Source organism: Eretmochelys imbricata, chromosome 8 (genome assembly GCF_965152235.1).
Source record: "Eretmochelys imbricata isolate rEreImb1 chromosome 8, rEreImb1.hap1, whole genome shotgun sequence".
Classification (NCBI taxonomy): domain Eukaryota; kingdom Metazoa; phylum Chordata; order Testudines; family Cheloniidae; genus Eretmochelys; species Eretmochelys imbricata.
The window spans coordinates 1247325-1272194 of NC_135579.1; the positions used below are offsets into that span (position 1 = coordinate 1247325).

Below are 24870 nucleotides of genomic sequence, written 5' to 3' on the forward strand. Positions count from 1 at the left end.
GGTGTTCACATGGACTAGTCTATGTCGGGACATCCAGGAATGTTAATCTGAATTAATTAAAGTGTATATTTGAAGTGGATTAGTTAAATCACATTAAATCCTTGTTTGAACCCCCCGTCTCACAATTGAAGTGGATTAATTCAGATTAGTTTGTTTAACTTCTGAAGTGAATTAAGATACTGAATTAAGGCCACTTTAATTCTGAATTAACAGCATCCACACAGTGGTTAATGTGGGTTAACTAATCCACTTCAAATTCACTCCTTTAGTTAATTTGGATCAATGTTCCTGAATGTCCTCATATTCACAGGCCTGTAGCTTTATACCACCAGGTGGTGTTATCCTGTCTCCTTTCTGTAGAGATGACTGAAGATGAGCAGTTTGAATTGGCTCTGAAAATGAGTGAGCAGGAAGCCAGACAAGTGAACTGCCGGGAAGAGGAAGAAGAGGAGCTTGTGAGGAAGGCCATCGCCGAGAGCCTTAATGTAGGTGTGCCTTTGTGCAGAGGCTTACAGAAATATTGCTTCACATGTTCCCTTAGTTCTCCGTGCAGAAAAGGAGTCTTTACGGGGGCTATTTCGTGTGGACTGACGGGAGGACTGTAGCAGTATGGGTGACTTGTAAGGCACGTGGGGACTAACCTCGGTTGTTCCTTGTGTTGTTGTGCAGTACCTGCGTGTGTCCTGCGCTCTGGGTGACGGCAGAGCACGCATGGCCAAGCACATCCTTGGCGTTTGTTTTTTGTACCAAAGAATTTATCTCTTGGAAAGCAAATCTTTTGTTTTTCAGAGCTACCAGCCTTTAGATTCCCCTGCTGAGACCTCTGCACCACCTCCTGCACAGACAACGTGCGTGCGAGCGCAGAGCCACCCGACTGAGCGAGGAAAGGCTGAGATCCATGGAGCTTTGCCACCTGGCCCCGACTCCCCACGGTCGGACTGCAGCTCCCACTCCCGGAGCACAAAAGCTGATGGGAATGGACAGGCAGATGTTGCCAAGAGCCCCCTCGTAGTGCTGACGAGGTTAAGCCAGGAAATAGTTGAAAGCTCACTACTATCCAGCATAATCGTACCTCCAGGGAAGAGCCAGCCTTTAACAAAGTCAAATGAAAAGCCTTCCTCACCAGCAAGAAGCAATTCCAGGGACACGTTACCCAGCCCTTCTGGGGAGAAGCTGATCTCCCTAAGTCCCACCTTTGCCCGGTTTACTCCGGGCACTTGGCAGCTGACGCCTCGGAGATTGTTTTCAGGCTCGTGCAGCACTTCAAAAGCAATGGGAGGGGAACAAGACAAGCAGCCTCCTGCTGGTACTGGAAGTTCTGCAGGGGAGCCTACTGCTGGCAGCTCAGCAGTGCTCCGGAAGAGCCGGGCCCTGGAGCTGGGCAGCATTCCAAGGAAGAACTGTGGAGCAGGAGGCCCCGAGAGTGCACCACAACGTGGGCACAGCGGGCAAGGCTCTGTTTGTGCTGAGCACGTGGAACGTACGGCGGGACCCGACAAGGCACCTGAGCTTCGTACACTGAGCATGGCCGATGAAAAGTGCAAGCAGGAAGATGCTAGAGACACAGTGCACTATTATTGGGGTATTCCATTCTGCCCCAAAGGGGTGGACCCAAACCAGTATACCCAAGTCATCTTGTGCCAGCTGGAGGTGTATCAGAAGAGCCTGAAGCAGGCTCAGAGGCAGCTTTTGCAGAAGAAGGAGTTTGGTGATCCAGTTGTGCCCTGCTCTTCTCCCCTGAGCCAGAATGAGCATGGGAAAGGGGAGCGAATAAACAGGGAAAATGGTGTTCCTGACGACACAGAAGATGGCAGGAAGGAGCCAGAAAGTACTGCATGGCTTCTCTCCACAAAGAACAGGGAGCCCGAGCAGAATCCAGGGCAGAACTTGGAAGAGGAAAAGAACTCTATGTCCGAGGATGAACCAACCACCAGCTATTGCCAGGTAACGGAGTCGGCTTGTACGTATTGTACGTATTCTACAAGCAGTGGGTGCTAATGCTCTTGACTTCTGCCTAGGGGCCAACCTGTGCAACACACCAGCCGCCAGCAAAGGTCAGTGCCTTTTGTTTCTATGTTTGTGCCCCTGTGGCTCCCTTCCCCAATCACCCAGCTCAGCCTCAGGAGAGGAGAGGGCCCCTTTGCTGCTGCAGGCAGCTCCCAGGCTATGCCGAGCACCACAGGGTACTCCCACATGTACAGCCCCATGCCTGGCAGAGCTCCAGAACAGCACCCGCTCTTTCAAGAGCTTCCTCCCTCGGGACACAGAGCTGCTGAGAGAGCAGAGCCTTAGAGGCTGGCAAAGCGCATGTGAGCGGGGCCCAGTGACCTGTGGCACCACAGCTTAATAGCTGCACAAGCTTTCCCGGCAGAAGCCTGCCCGTTTCCTCTCGCAGTGACAGGCCGGTTTGTGGGTGGGGCGCTTATACAGTTGTACTTACCTTTTTCTCTTACGTCCTTTCTGCTGCAGACCAGAGTGAGCTGCTCCATAGTTATGTGCGCTTGTGGCACCTTAGAGACTAACCAATTTATCTGAGCAGAAGCTTTCGTGAGCTACAGCTCGCTGCATCGGATGCCTTCACTGCATGCATCCGATGAAGTGAGCTGTAGCTCACGAAAGCTTCTGCTCAAATAAATTGGTTAGTCTCTAAGGTGCCACAAGTCCTCCTGTTCTTTTTGCGGATACAGACTAACACGGCTGCTACCCTGAAACCTGTAGTTAGGTGTGTGAGTGCGGGTTGCCCAGGGGGTTTCTGTGGTAGCAGGTGCTGTCCTGGATGGGGGAATTTGCAGCGTTAGCCTGCCTGGCCTGAGTTGTTCTGCCTGATGCACACTAGGGGTCAGTGTTTGTCTCTGTTCAGGGCTCTGTTGGCCGTGCTGAAGACAGCTTTCCGTCACTGCTAAGTTTAAACAGATTGCACGTCAGATGAAGTATTTATTAGTGCTGTATGTTAGGGTTGTGTCAGCCTTTTCCAAACCTCATTTTTCATAATGACTTACTCCCAGATCGTTGTACAATTGTAGCTTCTCTGTGACGGAAGCCTCCACTCTGTTGTTCCTATTTCCAAGTGTATTTGTTCATTGACCCCAGTTGATAGAAAGATGCTTATCTTGTTCTGTGAAATTTATATTCTGTCTGGTAACGCTGGACACTCTCAGGGAAAGCGTCACGTCTGCATTTTGTAGAAAGTAGAAGTGCCGTGCAGTCCGTGCTCAGCCTTTCTTTCTTTCTTGGGCTTGGGTTTGGAGGCTACATTTAAACAAGCCTTAAAGGTAACCTGCAGAGGGGAGACATTGGCCTTGTGCCCTTTTTTGGCTTCTTTATGTTGGATACAACAGACCCAAGAGATTTGTGTCACAAGCATTTTTTTCTCCTCATCTTTTCCATTAGAAATTCAGGTCTTGTTTAACTTGGAAGGCTCTGTGGTGACTGGAGAACTAATGAAATTATGGGATCAAAAGACACTGGAAACTGCAGCAGTTGAGAGAGGAAGCAGGGACTTTTAATCCGATTGTTTAAAACTTTGGGGGAGGGTTGTAACGATGCTGGTTCTGGTGGGACCCAACTGAGAGTGCCAATTCAGGACAGGACAAATGGCTTCAAGCAGGGCAGTTACAGCCCAAGGCTGGGGTTCCTTTGCACACCAAGGCAAACCCAACCAGACAGACAGAGAAGACTTTGGTTTTACCCCACTGGCTAACCACAAGTCACACAAGCAATTCCCTTAGACACTCCAGGTTCCCAGTATCCCCACCAGTGCCACTCGTTATGCGGACAGATGGTTATGAAAACCAATACCCCAGTAAAAGAACAAAGCTTCTCTCGATCCCAAAGGACCAAGCCCCAGACCCAGGTCACTATACAAGTCAGCTCTTACCCACAAATCATGCTGTTGCCAATCCTTTAGAATCTAAAATCTAAAGGTTTATTTGTAAAAGGAAAAAGATAGAGATGAGAGCAAGAATTGGTTAAATGGAATCAATGACATACAGGGATGGCAAAGTTCTTAGTTCAGGCTTGGAGCAGTGATAGAATAAACTGCAGGTTCAAATCCAGTCTCTGGAGAACATCCCCAGCTGGGATGGGTCATTCAGTCCTTTGTTTAGAGCTTCTGTTTGTAGCCAAGTCCCTCCAGAGGCAAGAAGCAGGACTGAAGACAAGATGGAGGAGCTGCAGCAGCTTTGTATAGTCTCTTGCCATGTGGTCTGTCTTTCTTTATTCCAAAGACAAGAATTCTATCACTTGGCCTGGAAAAACCTCAGAGTCCTGTCCATAGGCAGGTCCCTGCATACTTGCTGAGTCCCAAGGCGTGTCTGCCTTCTCTCAGTGGGTCAGTTGTGTAGCTGATGGTCCTTAATGGGCCACCAAGCGGGCTAGGCAGAGCTGACACTAACTTGTCTGGGGTGTCACCGAGAAGCACAGCTTAAGTTTAAAATACAGACAGTCTAGAGCCAATACTTATAACTTCAAATACAAAAATGATACATGCACACAGACAGCAGCATCATAACCAGCAAACCATAACCTTGTCTTAGACACCTTATTTGACCCCCTTTATACAAGATTTGGTGCCACTACAGGACCTTGGTTGCACCAATGATCTATACGGTCCCAGCTTGTGTCAGTAACATCACAGGGGTTGTTAATACATATTTAACCCTAGTGCCTAATGAACTCTTGGAAGACAAGATGTCTTAGAGATGCAAGCCAGGAGCTCACAGTGCATGTCTTCTGAACTCCCAAGGGCCTCCTGCAAAGCCAGGGAAGAGCAGATTTGACCTTGCTGATATTTCTAAGGGGGCAAAGCCTGAAAACTTTTCTATGAAACCCAGAGCACAAAACCCTGCAGGTCTTTATCTGCCACAAAGACGCCAAAAGAAAAAAAAAGCACGTGCAGTTCATTTTACACTGTGCTTTCTGGTCCCCTTTCCCGATGCTAACTGAAGAGTTGATCTCCCCTCCCATTCGTCTCCTGTTGCGTAGCAGCACCTCGAGCCACTGTCGGTGATCTGCTGCCAGGTTCAGTAGATTTACGGCTCACCTGAGCCTTCTCTACACCAGTTTTCCTGTCAAATTTCCCACTGCTGCTGCCACAGATTTTACTTCACTGCCGGTGATGGTGATGGGAACCCCAGGCCAGTGGAGTTCTTAACCTGGTTAGAGTCGGCTGCTGGTGCCTTCCCACGGTAGTAACCGGGGTGGAGCTGACAGCAGTGGTGGGAAATTCTAGGCCAAAACTCCTGATGTCATCACAGCCCGGAGGGGGGGTGTGTATGTGACAGATGTCCCGATATTAGGGGCTTTGTCTTATATAGGTAACAATCCCTCCCTCCCCCTGAAAAAAAAGTGGCCTGATTTTTCACACTTGCTGTGTGGTCACCCCACCTGGAGGTTCTCCACCCCCAGGTCAGGCTGCTCATTGTGGTCAGTTTGTGTCACGGGGGGAGCTGCTGGGTCGTCCCACCACACCCACTTGGAGTGTAACTGCTTTTCTGCCAGTTCCTCCGTGATCAACCCCTCTCCCCGGTGCTGTGCCAATGAACAGAGTGAGAGTAACAGTGTATGGTAGCCTTTCTGTACACTGCCCTGTGACCCAAACCAGGTGAGAGACCTCCCATATCGGTTCATTCCATTACAGTTCCCTTGATTGTCCACTAATTGCCAGGGAGCCCCGTTACATTTGGCTAATCAGTGTTGTCATAAAAACTCACCATTTTCAGGCTCTTGTGAACAAATTTCAGAGTGAATTGAATAGATTCCATCCTATTTTTCAAAGTCTTTCACACAGGCAGGCAGATTTCTGGTCTCTGAAAGATTTACACAGAGAGCTCCCTCTGTAAGTGAACGGTGGGAAGGTAGCTTGGAAAATCTCAGCCAGCTCTGGAGAATGAGGAACTGGCTGCTGCTGGCCTGTGTTTTATTTGGGATCCACATTATTTCCTTTCCAGGCCTCCCAGGCGCTATTTGCAGAGGACATGCCTGAAGATGGGGAACCAATGCAGATTACACAGAGGTGAGGAGGAGGGGTCATTTCAGAGCACTGGTTCCTGGACACACAGCCCTCCCCCCGGCCTGGTGTCCCGGGCAGGAGAGTGCTCTGGGCGTGCTGCAGCTAGCTGCATGGCTGCTGTGAGGTGTCGCTGTGGTGTTCAGCTCAGGGACAATGCGGGGAGGAGAACGCTCACCCCGACATGTGCGAGGGGCACTGCACTGCAGCTGAGAGGATGTGATCCGTGCCTTGCGGAGCAGCAGTCTGATCTGACAGGTGTAACCGCAATAGGACGGGGCTGGGGCGGGAAGGGTAAGACCTGGCGGTAGGATCGCATGGTCTCTCCAGGAAGGCAAGTTTTCAGCAGGTCTGTTAAAAGGAGAGGCCTTTGAAGAGGCAAGAACAGGGGGAAAGCAAAGAAAATGTGTCATGCCAGAGACAGTGCCCCTGTGTGCCCCAGACGGAAACAGCCAGTCCGGTCCTCAGCCGGTGGCAGGAATGGGCCATGGCAGCACGATTCTCCTCTGATTTTACCTCTGCCCCTTTGTCTGGTAAAACCAGGTTCTGAATGGGACCCTAGGATAGTTGGCTTCTGGCTGCCATCTCTCACTGCAGGGCTAGGAGACATTGACTGGGGTGGTTTGCAATTGTTCTTGCAGACTAGATAAGCTCTGAGTGGCAGGCATATGGGGAGCACTTGGGGAGCAATTTACTAGAGAGGTTTCAATATTTGCAGGTGTTGCAAGCCCAGCTGTGGGAAACTGCTTGATTCTCATGGTACTTTAAACTACTTTTATAGTTCAAAATGCTTTTGGCATAAAGCTGCTGCCTTTTCCCTGCCTGCTCTCCACTCTCTTCTCCCCCTCACTGATATGGCAGTATTTGGGCTGAACACCTGAGATTAGGGACAGGGCTTGAAATGCCAGCTGATTGCTTACCTCAGGCCAGTGGGAAGCTCGCCCTGCGGAGCAAGGGGAACTATGCTTCCTGGCTTCGGCAGAACTTTAGCAGTCTTTAAAAAACTCAGAAAGTGTCTAGCCCTGTGGCAGTGAAGAAACTCTTCAGGTGTGAACTGATGCAATGCTGGCCTCTGTTGCCAGGCTCAGCTTTCCCAGGCAGCAGAGACAGTGAAATAAACCAGACTCTGGTAAGTTTCATGGCTGCTGAAATGTGCAGGGGGAGTATGCCCTGTTAGGCTACTACCAGTCCTGTCAGTTTCGATCTGTTGCTGCTTGATGCTGGTGCTGACAATGGTCCCCTGAAAGAGGCTGAGCCTCCTCTCCCTTCGGAGCAGGATGAGCCCTGTGGTTGGGACATGAAGGAAGAGGCAGCTCCTATCCCCCAGTTGTGATGGGGGACAGGAGGGTGTAATGTTTCAGGTACCCAGTAGCCAGAGCCTGTTTCAGAAGGTGGGGCTCCCTAGCAGGGTCCAGGGCAGCACCCTGGTAAGAGCAGCTGGGCTGGATGCTGGCTTCCCAACATCAGGGGTTCCAGAGGGCTCGTGCGTCACCCTTTGTGTCCAGGTAGCAGGTTTAATCCTCTGTTCAATCTGACCCAGGGGCAGCTGATGTGCCAAAATGTGGCCCTGTGAGTGCTACAGTGCAGCCAATGGCTGCCCTCTTTGGGATCAAGCTTCACCATTGCCTGCTGTGACTTCTCATTTCAGCAGACAGCCCCGGTGTATGCAGATAACGGTGGCAGCCGTCTTCTTAGTTGTGTGCACATCAAGCGAGCGCTCTGGCTGCTGGCAATGTGCCAGTGCAGCCCTCCGTTGGACAATGTCTGGGCATGCTGGTCAGCCAGCTGCTGGGGCAGCTACAGGAGAAACCCTGCTCAGATGTGGGGCGCTCGTAGAAGCAGCAGTAGCAGAAGTCTCACAGCAGTTTGTGCCCCCATGCTTGGTGCAGAGTGCAGCAGATCAGAATGTGAAGAAATGGTTCTGTGCTTTGGTACTGAGGGACAGGTGATGTAGCCAGCACTGTGGTTTGACTGTAAATTGATTAGCCCATTTTATAACTGTCACAGTAAGTTGTTTTGTGAGAGTCTTTTGGAAGTGACCCCGGTGTTACACACACAGTAAAACGTGCTCAGCTTGGACTCATACACATGCTTTGAGATGCGTTCTTTAGAAAGAGAAGTCACTTGCGGTTTCCTCTCAGAATTAGATTATTTGTCATAAATAGATGGTGTCTGTTTCCTCCTCTCTAGCTAGGCGTGTGGTTAAATTAAATAAATCTTGGATCTGCTGGGGTAGGGATTCATGCTTTTAAAGTGTGTTCTTGCATACTCGCTCAGATTAATCAGAAAGCCACACCGAGGGCTGAGGTGATCAGCATGAGGAACACACTTACTCAGCAACAGCTTCTTGTTTCATAAAGAGATTGCACTCCAGTGAGAAAATGGAGGAACTGGAAGGTCAAACAGAGGAGCCAGACATGGTTAAACACTACACAAAAGTGCCACTAAGCTAGTGTTGGCAGGACTTTGCTGTAGGGAAGCTTTGAGTTGTATCACATTCCCGCTGGGTTAGAAAGCCGCATACAGGGATAGAAAGAAGAATTTGCGGTAAGGATGAGGAGAAAGAGGAGTACAGTGTCAAACAAACCTCCTCCTCTTTTGTCTCCAGCGAGTTCCTTGATATAGGTAAGGAAACACTGCTACCCACAGAACTCCTAGAACTGAGAACAGAAAGGATCAAAGGCATCTTTTAGTTCTGAGCCGATATTTTTACTCCTCTTGCATGACACAATGACCTTCCAGATCTTTTTATCATGGGCTTCTAGGAGCGGGAAGTTCCTTTCAGCTATGTGGCGTTGCATGGCATTTTAAACCTGTATGTTTGTTAGTTCTCCGGGTCCTTTCTGGCGGTCAGACAGTAATTAGCTGAAGATCCTTGAGTGTGTGTCTGACCCAGCGGCATGCTGTCACGCTGATTGATTTGATGTGACGTGTATGTGTTTGCTTTGATAGCATTTCTGCCTTGACCCCATTTGGCAGTAAGAGGAGCCCAGAGGTGGCTGTGGAGAGCCCTGCTGCTGAAGAAGAGATCCCTGTTTGCCCTGGTAAGAGCCGTATTGAAATGTGCTGAACTGGGCTCTGGAAAGGACACGCCATCCGTGCTCTAAATCCCGCCCCGCCCTCCCCCCCAAAAAAAGGGAGTCCAGCATTTTTCTCTCTGGTTTTATTCCTTGAGAGGCCCAAGAGTTCTCCTCCCGCTGTGTCTTCACCGCGCTGAAATTCATGTGGCTGGTTGGTTTCCTTCCTTGGTTGTGCAAACTGCGTTTGCCTCTTGATTTAAAGCAGAGAAACTTTCCAATCTATAAAAAGAAAAGGAGGACTTGTGGCACCTTAGAGACTAACCAATTTATTTGAGCATAAGCTTTCGTGAGCTACAGCTCACTTCATCGGATGCATCCGATGAAGCGAGCTGTAGCTCACGAAAGCTTATGCTCAAATAAATTGGTTAGTCTCTAAGGTGCCACAAGTACTCCTTTTCTTTTTGTGAATACAGACTAACACAGCTGTTACTCTGAAACCTTTCCAATCTATCTGTCTGAACCCTAGGGTGAACTAGCTGAAGCAATCTCAGAACTGCTAGCGAATATCTTTAACAGCTCATGGAGGAGGGGTGAGGTCCCAGAGGACCGGAGAAGGTCAGACGGGGGAAGGGGAACAAAGGGGACCCAGGGAATTACAGACCAGTCAGCCCAACTTCAATACCTGGAAAGATACTGGAACAAACTATGACACAATCCATTTGTGAGCACCTAGAGGATAACAGGTTATAAGGAACAGCCAGTGTGGATTTGTCAAGAACAAAATCATGCCAAACCAATCTAATTTCCTCCTTTGACAGGGTAATTGGCCTAGCAGATATGGGGAAGCAATAGATGGGATATATCTTGATTTTTAGTAAGGCTTTTGAACACAGTCCCACGTGATATTCTCATAAGAAAACTGGGGAAATGTGGGCTAGATGAAATTGCTGTAAGATGCGTGCAAAACTGGTTGAAAGACTGTACGCAGAGTAGTTATTAATGGTTTCCTGTCAAACTGGGAGGTGCATCTAGTGGGAATCCTAGGATTATAACAGGGTTTTAAAAGAGAACTGGATAAATTCATGGAGGTTAAGTCCATTAATGGCTATGAGCCAGGATGGGTAAGGAATGGTGTCCCTAGCCTCTGTTTTTCAGGGGGTGGAGATGGATGGCAGGAGAGAGAGGCCTGTCCTGGGTCCTGTACTATTCCGTATTTTCATTAATTACTTGGACAGTGGAGTGGAGATTATGTTTGTAAACTTTGCAGCTGACACCAAGCTGGGAGGGGTTACGAGCACTTCGGAGGACAGGATTAGAATTCAAAACAACTTTGACAAATTGGAAAATTGGTCTGAAATCAACAAGATGAAAATTCAGTAAAGACAAGTGCAGAGTACTTGGCTTAGGATGGAAAAATCAAATGCCAAGCTACACAGTACAGAATAAGTGGGCAGGTGGCAGTACTGGTGAAGAGGATCTGGGGTACAGTTGGTCACAAACTGGGTGAGAATCAGCAATGTGATTGTGACAAAGTAGGAGGTGTGTTTTTTAATGTTTTGCATGAATACTGTGTGTGCCTCAGTTTCCACTGTGTATTAAACAAATACCTAGGTGGTGGGACAAGGGTGTGTGATTTTTACTGAGACCCGAATGGGCAGGTGGGGCTGCCTCTAGCTGCCTGAACGCAGATAATGACTAAAACACTCTGAACCTGGCAACTGATGGCCGGGGGCCCTCTCCCTAGGAGCCCACCAGCTGCAACAAATTGGAACCAGGCAAGAGGTGGCAACGAGGTGACCCTTTTGCCCAGAAACAAGACAAAGGATGGAGGAGGGGCAGTGGGTGTGTCTGAGGCTGGGCCCCTGGAAGCGAGACAGTCTCCTGGTTTGGGACTCGGGGAGGGCCAGGACCCCAAGGTCTGGATTCCTCCCCCCAGATGGACTTTGCTGAAAGTTCCTGATTTCTGTGCTAACAAGCTCTGTTCTACGCTGTGTTCCTGTTGACTAATAAATCTTCTGTGTCACACACTGGCTGAGACTCGCTGCTAACTATGGAGTGGGGACAGGGCCGCTTTGGAGCAGTGTGAGGCTCCCCCAGGGGTCCCGTCCAGGGGGATTCGCTGCAGGGAGCTCATGGGGTAAACAGGGGGCTGGATGCTCCAAGGTCAGACCCAGGAAGCACTGAAGCTGAGCAGGCTCCTTGCCCTTGTGAGAGTGGCCCTGCGGGGCAGAGACTGTGCTAGAGGAGGGATGCCAACTTTCTAATCACACAAAACCGAACACCCCTGCCCTGCCCCATCTCTGAGGCCCCACCCCCACTCACTCCATCCCCCCTCCCTCTGTCACTGGCTCTCCCCCACTCTCACTCACTTGCTCATTTTCACTAGACTGGGGCAGGGTTTTGGGTTGCAGGAGCGGGTGAGGGCTTCAGGGTGGGGCCAGAAATGAGGCTTTCAGGGTGCGGGAAGGGGCTCCAGGCCGGGACAGGGGGTTGGGGTGCAGGAGGGAGTAAGGGCTCTGGCTGGGGGTGCAGGTTCTGGGGTGGGGCCAGAAATGAGGGTTTCAGGGTGCGGGAGGGGGCTCTGGGCTGGGACAGGGGGTTAGGGTGCAGGGGGGTTGGGTGGGGCTAGGGATGAGGGCTTGGGGTGCAGAAGGGGGCTCCAGGCTGGGGGGTGGAGCCGAGGGGTTCAGAGTGTGGGAGGGGCTCCGGGCTGAGGCAGGGGGTTGGGGTGCAGGAGGGGTGTGGGCTCCAGTAGGGAGTTTGGGTGTGGGAGGGAGCTCAGGGCTGGAGCAGGGGTGCGGGAGAGGATGTGGGCTCTAGAGTGGGACCAGGGATGAGGAGTTTGGGGTTCAAGAGGGGGCTTGGGCCTGGGGCAAGGAGTTGGGGTACAGTAGGGGGTGTGGGCTCCGAGAGGGAGTTTTGGTGTGGGAGGGGGCTCCAGGCTGGGGCAGGGGATTGGGGTGCGGGAGGGGGTGCGGACTCTGCCTGAAGATGCAGGCTCTGGGATGGGACCAGGGATGAGGGGCTTAGGGTTCAGGAGGGGGCTCGGGCAGGGGGTTGGCATGCAGGAGTGGGCATGGGCTCCAGGTGGTGCTTACCTCAGGGGGCTTCTTGGAGGCGGCGACATGTCTCTCCAGCTCTTAGGCGGGGGCACAGCCTGGCGGCTCTCCGCAGTGCGCCCTCACTGCCTCCACCTGCAGGTGCCACCCCCGCAGCTCCCATTGGCTGCAGTTCCTTGTCAGTGGGAGCTGCGGAGCTGGTGCTTGGAGCTCCTGGGAGCCGAGGGACCTAGGAGCCGAGGGACATGTCTCTGCTTCCGGGGAGCCACGCAGAGCCAGGTAGGGAGCCAACCAGACTTTTACCGGCCCAGTCACCGGTGCGAACCAGAGCTGCCAGGGTCCCTTTTCAACAGGGCGTCAGGTCGAAAACCGGACATCTGGCAACCCTATGCTAGAGTCTTGCCTGACGTCACTCAGAGCAGTTCCAGAGCACCGAGCGTGTGACTCCATGACAGTGACTGCGGTTGTGAAACACACGAATATCATTCTGAGGTGTGGTATGTCAGACATGGGAGGTAACCGTCCCCCTCCACTCAGCACTGGGGATGCCCCAGCTGAGGTGCTGGATCCACCCTTCACGAAAGATGTGGATCAACTGGAGAGAGTCCAGTGGAGAGCAACAAAAGCGATAAAAAGTTTTAAAACCCTGGCCTATGAGGAAAGGTTAAAAAAAGTGGCCAAGTTTAGTCCTGGAAAATAAGAGGGGACCTGATAAGTCTTCAAATAGATTAAGGGCTTGTATAAAGGGCACTGGTGAGTTGTTCTCCATGTCACTGAAGGCAGGACAAGAAGCAATGGGCTTCGTCTGCAGCCAGGGAAATTGAGGTTAGATATTAGGAAAATCTTTCTAACTCTCAGGGTGGTTCAGCTCTGGAACAGGCTCCCACGGGGGGCTGTGGAATCTCCGTCCTTGGAGGTTTTTCAGAACCAGTTGGGCAAATCCCTGTCAGGGCTGGTCTAGGGTTACTTGGTCCTGCCTCAGTGCAGAGGGCGGGTTAGGTGACGTCTGGAGCTCCCTCCCAGCCCTGCATCTCTATGGCTATGTCTACACTACCGCGGTAAGTCGACCTACACTACGCAGCTCCAGTTCGTCAATAACGTAGCTGGAGTCGACGCGCCTTAGGTCGAGTTACTGCGGGGTCGACTTACCTTACTCTTCTCGTCGGGGGTAGAGTACAGAGGTCGACTGGAGAGCGATTTGCTGTCGATATGGCGGATCTTCACTAGACCCGCTAAATCGACCGCCAGTGGATCGAGGTAAAAGGAATTTTCATCTCACATTTCATTAGCAAACTTGATTGGAACCGAATCGTTTGCTTTCTCCAGGACTGTCTCTCCTCGTTGGTCCTGCCACTGATGTCCTGATTCTGGCTTTTCACTCTGAAATCTGTGGTAGGAGCAGTTCTCATTCCCTGGGGAGGTCGAGAGGTTCCTTGCAGCTGGCTGGATGTGACTTTTGGTGATATTGAAACCATGGGATGGCAGATGAGACTGAGGAGAGGAGGGAATTCTGGGACTCTCTCTGCTGGGTTGGAGAACTCCATTCTCGCACTGCACAGTTCACCAGCAGACGCCCTGCACGTGCTCTGTGTGTCCCGTGAAGCTGTAAAGCTGCGGCAGCTTCGGCCTTCCACCCTGTGCTTTGACTTGTAACCTCTCATCCAGCTGTGGTGTTACACATCTGCCAGCATCTGTGAGACATGGTTGGAAACGGTGAAAACCCTGTCAAGAGAATGGGCTAAGCTCCCAGAGATAGCAAAGGCTCTAGGGGCTGCAGCCTGCGCTGACATGGCAGACTTCTGTTTCAGAGACCCAGCCAAATCCATCGGAAGCCATTGAGCCGGAGAGAGAAGAGCTCCATTCAGCCAGCAAAGACGCACCTATGCAGGTAAGAGAGTCCCCGAAGGGGAAAAGCCAGAGACGTGTCCCCGCTCCAGACCACGTTTACGCTAGTGGGAGCTATAGCAATGCAGCTCCGGGGCCGTGGCTAGGCCGCTGTAAGCCCCTAGCGCACATGCAGACGGCAGTGACAGAGGGTTTTCTCCACCTCCGTGAGCAACACTAGCTAAGTCCATGGAAGCTTTCTTCCATCCACCGAGCTGTGTCTAGACCAAAGGTTAGGTCGGCATAGTTACAACACTCGGGGGGTGGGGTGGGGTGGCACTTTTCACCCCCTTGAGCGCCGTCCTATGTTGACTTCAGTTTAAGTGTAGACCAGGCTCCAGGCCTCTATCAAACTGGAAATCCTCATGCTCCACCAGGAAACTCTAGTGGGTTCCCCAAGAGCAGAGGAGGGTGTACATCTCTGACACTAGGGCCCTAACACCCCGCCCTGATTCCCCAATCCCAGCCACTGGTCCCATGCCTTTGGAGCACCAGGATCAGTTGAAGTGGTTGCTGCTAATCCCCATTGTTGGGCTGCAGGATGTCAATCAGCTGTTGGGCAGAGCCAATTGCTAGCCCTGAGGGAAGAGGCCAAGGGGTATCAGTGCTGCAGGAAAAGTCCTGCTGGCTATCTGTGACTCCCTGCTATGACCGAACTTGCACTTTGGTAATCTCAGGGGTGCTGTGCACGGGACACCAGAGCTCATGGAGCCTTTGGCAGAGTCAGGGGATCATGGCGAGGACGCTGGGCTCGTCCTTACAACGTTTAGATGGTGCCCAGGGAGTCTCCTGCTTCTGTGTCGACAGCTAGTGGCTCAGATGTCAGTGACAGAGCACCGAGTGCTAGAGCGGGGTCCTCCCTGGGCATGGGCACTGCTCTGCCGTAGGCCCACGCCAGGGGAGGCTTTGAGCTTTCCGCCTTCTAGGCCAGAGGCAGAAATGCCTGTCGCTTGGCTCAGGGGTTAGCATATGAGCTGTGGAACAGCCAGACCCTACTCCCAGCTGGTGTCCTGGCCTGGGCCTGCCCTGGAACTTGAGACCTCCATGTGGGGCTGCTTGGTGCTGGGCGCTCTCCTACCCGAGAGCAGGCCAGGCCTGGCTCAGCCGGCGTGCAGTTACGGGTTCCAAAAGCCATTCTTGTAAGGTGCGGCACAAGCTGTTTCGGGAGCCGGCTGACAGGTTTTGTTATACGCTGTTGTATTTACATTTAAAATGAGTTATTTACAGCGAGAGTGTAAGTGGTGTGTTTGGACACCTGGTATTTGCAAAAGATGTGATCTTTACGATTGCTTTTCAAGTGGAAATGAGAAGGAGCAGTGCCTGCTGCTGTCTCCTCACATCTGCATGTGTTGTCTGATTAGGGTAACACCGATCTGATCGGAGTGTTCATATTTGGCATGTCTGATTTTGTATTGGCATGTCCTCATGACACACTAAAGTGTAACGGAGCTTAACAGGACGCAGGGAGCCAGAGAATGGAAAATGGCGTGGAAGTGGTGGTGCAGTAACTGTGAAGTTGCTGAACTTCCCACAGTAGAACTGAGACACGCTCACTCCAGCTCTCCCGCTTGGGAGTCAGGTTCCTTGGAAAGATGCTTTGTGTGGAGTTTGCCTGCGAGGGTTGACTGCCCTAGCGTTCTCTGCTGAGAGCCTGTCAGCCAGCAATCCCAGGGTGTTTCCTGAGGTGCCTTGTGAGATACAGCCCAGTCCCGCAGACTTGCATGCACACGGCGGCTCCGCTGATGTGGGTGAGCTCGTGTGGTAAGCACAGGAAGGGAGTCCAGGATGGGGCTCGCTCCTGGCAGTGCAGATTCTTACTCAGCGACAGACTGAGTCATAAGACAGAACGCGCAGCAGGGGTTGAGCAGCCAGCCTGACCCTAATTACGGTTTTCCTGGAATTGTGCCCTTAGAAGGAAGTAACATCGGTTCCTCAGCTGACTGTGTGGGTCACTGGCTGGCCTGCTAGAGCCACTTCTGTTCCTGCAAGTTCCTTCTAGCTAGTTAATATTTACACACACTGGTCCTGGCTGGGGAAAACAGGTTCTGTCCTTTTCTCAAAGGTTCAGGAGGCCACCTGTGGGTAGAGCTTTCGTAGGCAGCACGGGCGCCTCTGCCAAGCTCTGCTCGGTTACGGCTCAGTGTGCATTCCCGACAGTTGCTAGCACTGAGCTGAGAGGCTGGGGCTAGGTGAGGCCAGACGCGCAGACGGCCTGATGGTTTTAGATCACACAGTACCAGAGAAAAGCCACAATTGGTAACTTCTAGTAACAGATTGTCAATCATATCGCCTTTATCTTTCCCCCTTTGCCTCTGTCCCTGCCCCCCATGACCCAGACTGGAGGAACCTGGCCATTGCTCTGAGCTCACCCACTAAGAGGGTGGGAGCCCCCCTTCATCAGGGTCCCAGACGTGCGGCTTGTGCTGTGCTGGGCCATGGCTGGGGACTGATGAGTCCACGTTTCGTGGTGAACTCTTGCTTTGCTACGTGAGTGTTTCATGCATCTCGCTGGGTTTGCTTCCGGAACTCTCGGGGTCTCTGGCAGGGAGGCTTTACATGTTACCCAGCGATGCGTGGCAGCAGCACCGGTGATCCTTGCCCTAAATGGACTGGCCGGCGATCCGGGGACGCCTCGTGGTGACTCGGCAGGACGTGCTGCCTTTGGAACAAGTGTTTGATAGCTGTGCTGTGGTGTTGGCTCAGGCAGGGCGCTAGTCAGTGCAGTTACTAGATCTGACTTGTGGGGGGTCGTGGGATGAATATGCCCGAGAAATGCAGTGGCTGTGGGAGGGTAAGTAGCGGCAAGACAGCAAGGTGCTTTCGGGTAGGCGTGAAGAATGGAACAGCAAGAGCTGTTTGGCTGATTTCTTGTCCCCTTCCTCAGGCTGCTGGAGATGAAGAAGCTGGGAACACGGCATCTGAATGCAGCCCGTCCGCTGATGACAGTGTGTCATGCCCGCTGTGTGATCGAGGCTTTCCAGCCACTGAGATTGAGCTGCACGCCATGTACTGTAACGGCATCGTGGCGCAGGATGCAAATGAAGATGTTCCAGGTCTGCTAAGCTCTTGGTCTCATACCTTGGTCCTGTGAGTGTGTGCGAGTTCCCTCTCCTGCCCCAGCAGCCAAGTGTGCTGAGAGTCTCAGCAAGCCTCAGACTCTTGGGTACAGAGAGTGTAGCAAACACAAACGCTTCTCCAACTCTCTTGCTGAGGCCCACTGAGAGGTGTGTGAGAGAGGCCTCCTCCCCTCTGCCTGGTCCCGCCTGCCCCGGAGGGCACTCTGAACCCTGGTGGCTTTGCAGCACTCATTGCACTGCCAAGACTTAGAATTTCCTTGTAGTCAGTATGTTACTTAGCAGTCCACTGTGAACATGGCTCCAGGGGCCAGCCCTGGCTGTCTCCTGCAATCCCACAGTGCAGGACCCCTCTAGGACCATACCATGCACCTCAGCTAGGAAAATCCCAGGCCCACGGAGCAGGGAGAAGGAGGGAGCCAGGATTGCGTGTGTGCGGCACAGCACGGAGCACACAGCCTGCACTGAGCACATGACAAGTCCAACACGTAGTGAGCTGCTGAGCCAAGTGCTGTGCAGAAAGGATTGACTCAGCGAGAGGGACTATTCATAGATCCCAAGGCCAGGCAAGACCATTGTCATCATCTAGTCTGACCTCCTGCGTAACACAGGCTAGAGACCTGCCCAACAATAATCCCTAGGGCAGAGCTGTTAGACAAACAGCCCGTCTGGAGTTAAGAATTGCCAGGGATGGAGAATCCACCACCACCCTGGTAAGTTGTTCCAGTGGTTAGTTTCCCTCACTATCAAATTTTTTTGTCTTATTTCCAGTCTGAATTCATCTGGCTTCAGCTTCCAGCCACTGGGTCGGGTCAGACCTTTCTCTGTGGGATGGAAGGGCCCATTAGAAGTTTTTAAGGTCAGGCTTGACAAAGCCCTGGCTGGGATGATTTAATTGGGGATTGGTCCTGCTTTGAGCAGGGGGTTGGACTAGATGACCTCCTGAGGTCCCTTCCAACCCTGATATTCTATGATTCTATGATTATTAAGTATTTGTTCCCCATGTAGCTATGGATAGACTGGGATCAACTCACCCCGCAACTTTCTCTCTAAGTTAAATAGATGGAGCTCCTCAAGGTTGTCACTATCAGGCAGGTTTTCTAATCCTTCTGTCATTTTTGTGGCTCTTCTCTGACCTCTCCCCACTTTGCCAATATCCTTCTTGAACTGTGGGCACCAGAACTGGGCACTGGATTCCAGAAGCGGGTGCGTCAGTGCTGAATACAGAGGGAAAATCACCTCTCTGCGCCTACTTGCGATCCCAACATCGCATTAGGTCTTTTGGCTACCGTGTCACACTGGGAGCTCATGCCCGTCTGATTAGCCACCATGACTCCCAATTCTTTGCCAGAGTCGCTGCTTCCCAGTGTAGACATTCGGGCTCAGGCTAGAGCCCAGGCTCTGAGACCCTGAACATCTGTCCGTCCATTTTTAGCTCTGCAGCCCAAGCCCTGTGAGCTCCAGTCAGCTGACTTGGGTCAGCTGTGGCCGGGACGCAGGGCTTTTACTCCAGTGTAGACTCACCCTTAGTGTAAGCCTAACCCGCCATCCATCTCCACACAAGTCGCACTAGCCCAGGGTTCAGACTCAGGGTCCCAGAAACCCATGGGTGTGGAGGGTCCAAGCCGGAATCAAGCTGGGACCTGCGTTCAAGCCCTATTGCTTTGCGGTGGAGATGCAGCTACACTGGCCTTGTGCCCTGTGAGTTGGCCAAAAGTATCCCACAATCCCACAGGCTAACTTCTTTTGTCTTGTGGACAGTCAGGCTAGGTGGACTGTCACGTTCTCCCACACTGCACCTCAAACTAAGGGCTAGAGTGGCCACATTTTGGAAGGGCGCAAGGAAGTCTGGTGGTTGGACTTGGGCTCACATCATGCAATGTAGATGCTGGAGTCCCAGGTTGGGACCCAGGGTTCAACAATTCCTGACCTGAGGTTACAAATGAGTGTAGATGCTCAAGCCCTAGGTTAACAAACCCCAGCGTCTGCTAACTCAGGTTCTACAAACCCTGGGCTTACACTGCAGGGTAGACAGCCCGTTACAGCTTGTCTACATGGGGCAGTTGACTGAAACAGTTCCCTGTGTGGACTCTGTTCCAGACGAAAGGAGACTGTATTCCAGAATGCCGACTCTGCTCCCAAAGTCCTGCTTCTGCTTTCCTGGGGGCTTGTTTCTGAGTAAATTCAGTAGGGCTTGAAGAGTTTGTTCTAAGCCCTAGACATTGTGCCAGGATGGGGAGAGGTGGGCTCCTCGCTGCTGATGTGATGAACGTTCCTGACCCCCGTGGGGTGGCTGCTCATCCCTAGTGAATGTCTGTGCCCTCCACCCCCAGGCACAAGCTCTAAAGGGCCCGTGAGTCTGGAATGAGAACTGAAGGACTCGAAAGCAGTTCCCATGTTCTGCCTTGGGTCTCTGCCCTCTGCTGTGCTTTGCTGCTCTTACCACAAACACCCAGCTCAGTATTCGGGAAGAAAGCCTTGTATTTTACCAAATACCCTGGCTATTGACTAACCGCCCATTCCATTCTGTCCACACTGTCCCAGCCTTCCTGTTCCACAGTGAGTGACAGGAGACGCCATACCCCCTCCCTCACTTCACGTGCAACTGACACCCTGCCATCAGTTTCCAGAGCACCCGCTGGAGCGCTGATGCTGCGCAAAGCTCCCAACGCCAAGAGAAGTGGCACTGATGCAGCAAAAAGAGGAACACAACTGGGGCAGGGAAAAGCTTCAGCACTTCCCAGAGGGGCCAACGTGCTAGAGAATCTTTCCATTAATAGGATCTGCACAAAACCAGCCTGCTAGTAATGGGACTAGACAGCTCGGGGTGGGGAGACGCAGCCTGAACAGACACGTGCGAAAGGCAGGCAGTGTCGTAATGCACGGATGGCACTTTGCACCTGCCGAGTGTCCGGCATACGGTTATTGAGCCTCTCTACGCTATGGTGAGATAGACCCTCAGGCAAACATGCAAGGGACCTGCCCCAAGCCACTCAGCAAGTCCTGGCTCCCATTCCCGTGCACTGACTGCAAGACCTGCCTTGGCTGGTGGGCCAACAGCCATGCCAGTGGGGATGGGGACAAAGGACAAATGTGGAATCGTTTCCCAGGGGAGCACTGGAGCCTCGCGCAGGCAGGAGGCACCCGTACCCGGCTGTCCTGACACGGAGCTGATGGAGACAAGTCCATTCTCAGACGTGCTCTGCACTGCAGAACATTTCGGATTTCACAAGAGAGTGGCATGGCCTGGGAGAGATTACGAGGCTCCTAGTGTGCTGGGGCAGGGCTCCGTCTTTGGGGTGAGCCCAGTTCCCCAGAGGTGCTCTCTTTCTTGAGGGTCTCTTCTGAAAGGCCTCTTTAGGGATCGAGGTGGAGGGGGTGAGCAATGGCGCTCTTGTTCAGCGTGTGAAACCGTAGCTAGCAAGCGGGCTCGTGTGCGTGTGATGGAGTCGATCAGCAATGCTGGCCATGTTTCTCCATTACTCCTGCTGCTCTCGGCAGCACAGCTGGGTCTTCCCGTGTGAGCCCAAAGATTTCTAACAGGCCTGTCGCGCCAGATGGGCTCTCTGCTTTTGGAAAAAATAGAACTGATTAACACCTGAGCGAGTGCACACGGCGTCCTGAGACGGCGTTAAAGGAATATTAACAGCACCACCTCCATGGAGAGAGCGGCTCTCGCCATGCTGCAAACACCCCTGAGTCAGGAGGTCTCTGGGAGGCCTCAGGAATCGGTGCCAGGACACGGCTAGGCCACTGGTTCACACCCAGTCCAGGCTAAGGGTGAACAAAGGAGTCCCTGCTGGGGGCTGCTCGTGGGCTGTTGCCCAGTGGTTCATTTCTCCACCACTCCCAGGAGGCTGCCGGGCTGCATGTTGTGCGATGCGAAAGGCAGTGGCTAGCTTTAGTCACTGACTGGCCTCCTGGGCCAGCCACCAATTCTGCGGGTTCTCTCCATTCTGCACAAGCACGGAGCTCTGTGATAACAGACATTAGCAAACAGTAACAGGTGGACGGTACCTGTATCCCGGAGTCAGGCCTTTCTCCTCAGGAGCCTCGCTAATCCCAGAAGCTCCGATGCCAGGCTGTTAAACAGCTCTCATGCACTTTGTCCTGTAGCCAGGTTGCCCGGGTGTACTTACAGCAACATCTGTTTGTGAGCTGGAAACTCAAACATCCCTACCGGAGCCAGATGAGATATCGAAACACTCCCTGAGGAGCTTAGCGGGTGGCATGTCAGCAGGAATCTGCTGAGAGCAATTCAACCAATAGAGACAAACCTGTCGAAATTCTTCCCACAGATGCCTGGAGAGCAGGTCTGCGGCGCTGCTTGTTGGCTCCACTCATCAGAACGCTAGTCTGGAATGACTGCAGCAGCTACTGGCAATCTGGTGGGGGAAGCCCTTTCCTTTGCCCAGCGCCTACAGTGTGATTTCCCCTGAGATCTTACAGCATATGACAGTGGGGGTTGGTACCCCTCCCACATTTCACTCATGGGGAAACCGAGGCACAGAGCGAGGCAGTGACTTGAGATTTACTGTGTGTGTCAGGGAGTCTGATCCAGCCATCCCAACTCTTACCCAGGGGAGGGAACTGGAACTTTCTTGGAAGCGAGTCACAGCCCTGGTGGGAGGGGCTCACCGGACCCACCCTCTGACCAGTCAGCTCTTCTCTCTACCCGGTCCTTGATGTGGGTAAACAGGGGAGCAGTGCAGCAGCTGGCTTTATCAGGTCCTAGGCCGCTGTTCCATTTCACGGGAACTTCAGTTAAGCCACAAACTTGACCCGAAGCCCCTTCCCAGGGGGCTGGTGGAAGCCTCCTGACGGGGCCACTGGTTGGGTTCAGGAAGGGTAGCAAACTCCCAGGACCCTGGCAGGACTAGTCTGAGTTGTCCAGTTGCCGATTTTGCAGAAGGGAAGACTCTGCCCATTGGCATCCCAGTGCCCCTTTTGTCTTTCCCATCCCGCTGCTGTCGGGCGGCACCGGAGTTTGAAACACGTCCCACCCCAGGTGCTTTCCAAGCCCTCGAATGCTGTCAGGAAGGGAGAAGCCACCCAGCAACTGGGTAACTCTTTCTGTTTGTGTCTTAAGCGCTCACTCAGCGACAGAGAGAAACAAGAAGTAGAGCTGGCAGAGGCAGAGATGTCCCGACTCCCATAGACGTTGACAAGTAAGTTGGTATGCTGACTTCTTAGAGCTTGTTTCTGTGCAGCCCGTCCCCCAGCCCATGTCTCTATTCCTGCCTGTTTCCTTGCAGCAACTTCCCCATAATCTGTGTTCTTCCCTTGGGGCTCATCACTGTGGTATCTAAGCCCCTCGATGGTATCTGGGTGTCCTCAGACAAGCACAAAAGAAATCTGTTTCTTTTCATACTCTCAATTCCATTCAGTTGATTTCAGCCAGCTCGCTGTGCCGTTTGGAAGCGTGGAGGGGTATCAGGTGGGCCAGTGCAGGCAGTGTGCTGAGTGCAGGAGCCCCGTGGAAGGGAGAGGGTAGATGGGAAGGCTGACAGGATGGCACCTGGACTGATGAGCTTAATTCACTTAGACTTCCAGAGTCGCAGTGGTTTCGCTGAATCTCTCCCTGTGCAGCTCCACCTCCTCCCTCCCACACAGAGACTCCGAAGAGAGGGTCTGACAGTGCCGTCCCTGCCGGGGAAGCCATTCCGCCGTTACAAACAGTGGATGGCAACATCACGAATGGAATTAGGCTAATTACAGAGAGGACAGCTTCTGTTTAGACACATCATCTGGTAATCAGCACTGCCTGGAAAGAAAGCATCAGAGAAGAACCCACTGCGTAGAGTGTGCTGGGGGCTCTCCTTGCACGTACTGGAGAGCGTGGGGCCCCTCACTTACCTCGGGTAACCGAGACACCTCTGCTGAACAGCGATTGCTGTTTCCACTGCTCTGTCCCCAGTTATCCCCTGCCAGCCCAGATGGGCACGGCCGCTGACTGGCACAGGCCTCCAGAGTACTACCTGCTCAGTCCTGCGGGCTGTGAAGTAGGGAGAGGGAAGAGAGACTTGGGCTGCTAATCAGACAAGATCAGCCAGCCCGAGGAACATGGCTCTCTGCTTTAACACGCTGGGTTTGCTTCTCCAGCAACATGTAACTCCCTTGTGCATGCCCTGAACTCTTCATTTCTACAGTTTGACAGGATGTTTTATGGCTGAGCCATCAGCTGAGCTGATTTCATTACCATCCCACTGCTGCAGCCGCAGGGGACAGAGAAACAGACAGGGGAAACGGCTGATCACTCTGTTGTTTTGACTGGCATCGGGCTGGCTTTATGGGTGATCCCACTGAGCCAGTGCTGCTCCACAGACGTGCCTCATCAGTGGAATGGCCTGGAGAAGTAAAACGCCACGGTGGGCGTAAGTGACAGCCCAGCTGCAGAGTGAATCGTAATGCACTGCTCTGCTTCCCTTGCCCGGCAGGTGTGAGAAGTGCTACCTTTGTAAGGCCCGGGTGCCGCTGGCAGAGTATCCGAGGCATGTGGACAGCTGCCTGCAGACTGCGAGGGACGCTCAGGGAAACCGGAGGCTGCGCAGTGCCAAGGTGAGGGTGGAGTCCAGCCTCATTCCAAGGCCTGGGGGGATTTGTTCTGCATCGGCTTTGCTGCTTGGCCTCCAGCGTGAGCGAGCATGTGATTGGCTGGGTGGATCTGGCTCTGCCCACGGCGGGGTCACCTATTGCCTTGTTACAAGAGCATCAGCGCACTCCAAGTGTGGGGGGAGGGCTGGGCCTGTCCTGCTGCACCCCAATCAGGCCAGTTCCTGGGTGACCACAGGTGGAATTGCTGGGAGGGAGGCACAGGCAGGGGGACAGGACTGTGAAAGGGAGCCCAGGCCATCTGCCACGGTCCCTGGGAGAGGCTGGGCAGGGCAGGCTGGGAACGGAGGGGGCCTCCCTGGCAGCCCCATGATGGCTCTGTCTTCTTTGTCACAGGACGTTGGGCGGAGTGAAGGCAGACTCCTCAGCATGCTGGAGATGTCCGAGTGCAAGTCTGCAGGTGGGGCCACCACATCTCCAAAGCACACGCACCCCCACCCCCACCCCACTCACGCTGTGGGGCCCGGGCTGTTCGACACAGCGTTGCTAGCCACGGGGGAGTGACCCGGCGCTGCCCCAGTATCAGCTGGCTCTGATCCCCCCCAAGGGGAGCTGGCTGTTGGCAAGCCATGGGGGAAAGGCCTGGGCCTGTATCTCTCCCCATATGCTCTGGGAACCCCACTGATCTCAGGGCAAGTGCTCCTGCAGGGGGCTCCCGTCTGCTAGGCAGTTGCTGACCCCTACAGCCCATTACCTCTCTTAGCACGGACAGAGCCTGGGGCCACAGACCAGAGCAGGCGGGGCAGAGGGACCCCAACCCAAGTGCTTACTGGAGCTCTGAGCCCATCGGTAACAAGGGGTCTCGGCCCCTCAGCCTGACCCAGTGGGCAGTGGCTGATTTCACCTGCTGCGCAGGCTCCCAGGGACCTGTGTGCAGGCTCTGTTCGGGCTGGCTGTGCCCTGCAGTACGCCCACGCCCCATGTCACCCGAGACGTGCTCCTGGCCTGGAGTGGAAGAGAGCTGGCAGCTGGAGGTGGGGGCAGGCTGTCTAGACAGCCTAGGGTCTGTGGGGTGCAGTGGCCAGGCTCATCCCTAAGCAGATGGAGCGCTTGGGGTGGGAAAAGCCTCCCCAGCCCTGCTGCTGATGTGAAGCGGGGGCTCCATGCTCCTGGCTTGTCCCCATGTTGGGCTCTGGGGCCGATCCCCGGAACAGACGTGGCCCAGTCCCTAGGCGTGCTAGTGAGCACTATGCTCCGAGAGTCGGCCCCGCTGC

The 24870-nt window shown here is 53.3% G+C and overlaps 1 protein-coding gene across 7 annotated transcripts in view; it reads left to right on the top strand.

Moving 5' to 3' along the window:
- Positions 1–24870, top strand: part of UIMC1 (ubiquitin interaction motif containing 1) — a 57538-nt gene that overhangs the window by 27279 nt on the left and 5389 nt on the right. For 3 of the 7 annotated variants that reach the window (XM_077823562.1, XM_077823563.1, XM_077823566.1), the window contains 11 exons: positions 361–485; positions 790–1944; positions 2019–2054; positions 5949–6013; positions 8960–9051; positions 13895–13974; positions 16855–17023; positions 21343–21432; positions 22134–22212; positions 23482–23602; positions 23993–24056. In XM_077823562.1, coding sequence (XP_077679688.1) covers positions 361–485; positions 790–1944; positions 2019–2054; positions 5949–6013; positions 8960–9051; positions 13895–13974; positions 16855–17023; positions 21343–21432; positions 22134–22212; positions 23482–23602; positions 23993–24056 — 2076 coding nt within the window. Of the gene's footprint in view, positions 1–360; positions 486–789; positions 1945–2018; positions 2055–5948; positions 6014–8959; positions 9052–13894; positions 13975–16854; positions 17058–21342; positions 22221–23481; positions 23603–23992; positions 24057–24870 lie in introns of those variants that run through there. The other 4 variants (XR_013346795.1, XR_013346797.1, XM_077823564.1 and 1 more) reach the window with 4 other exon arrangements.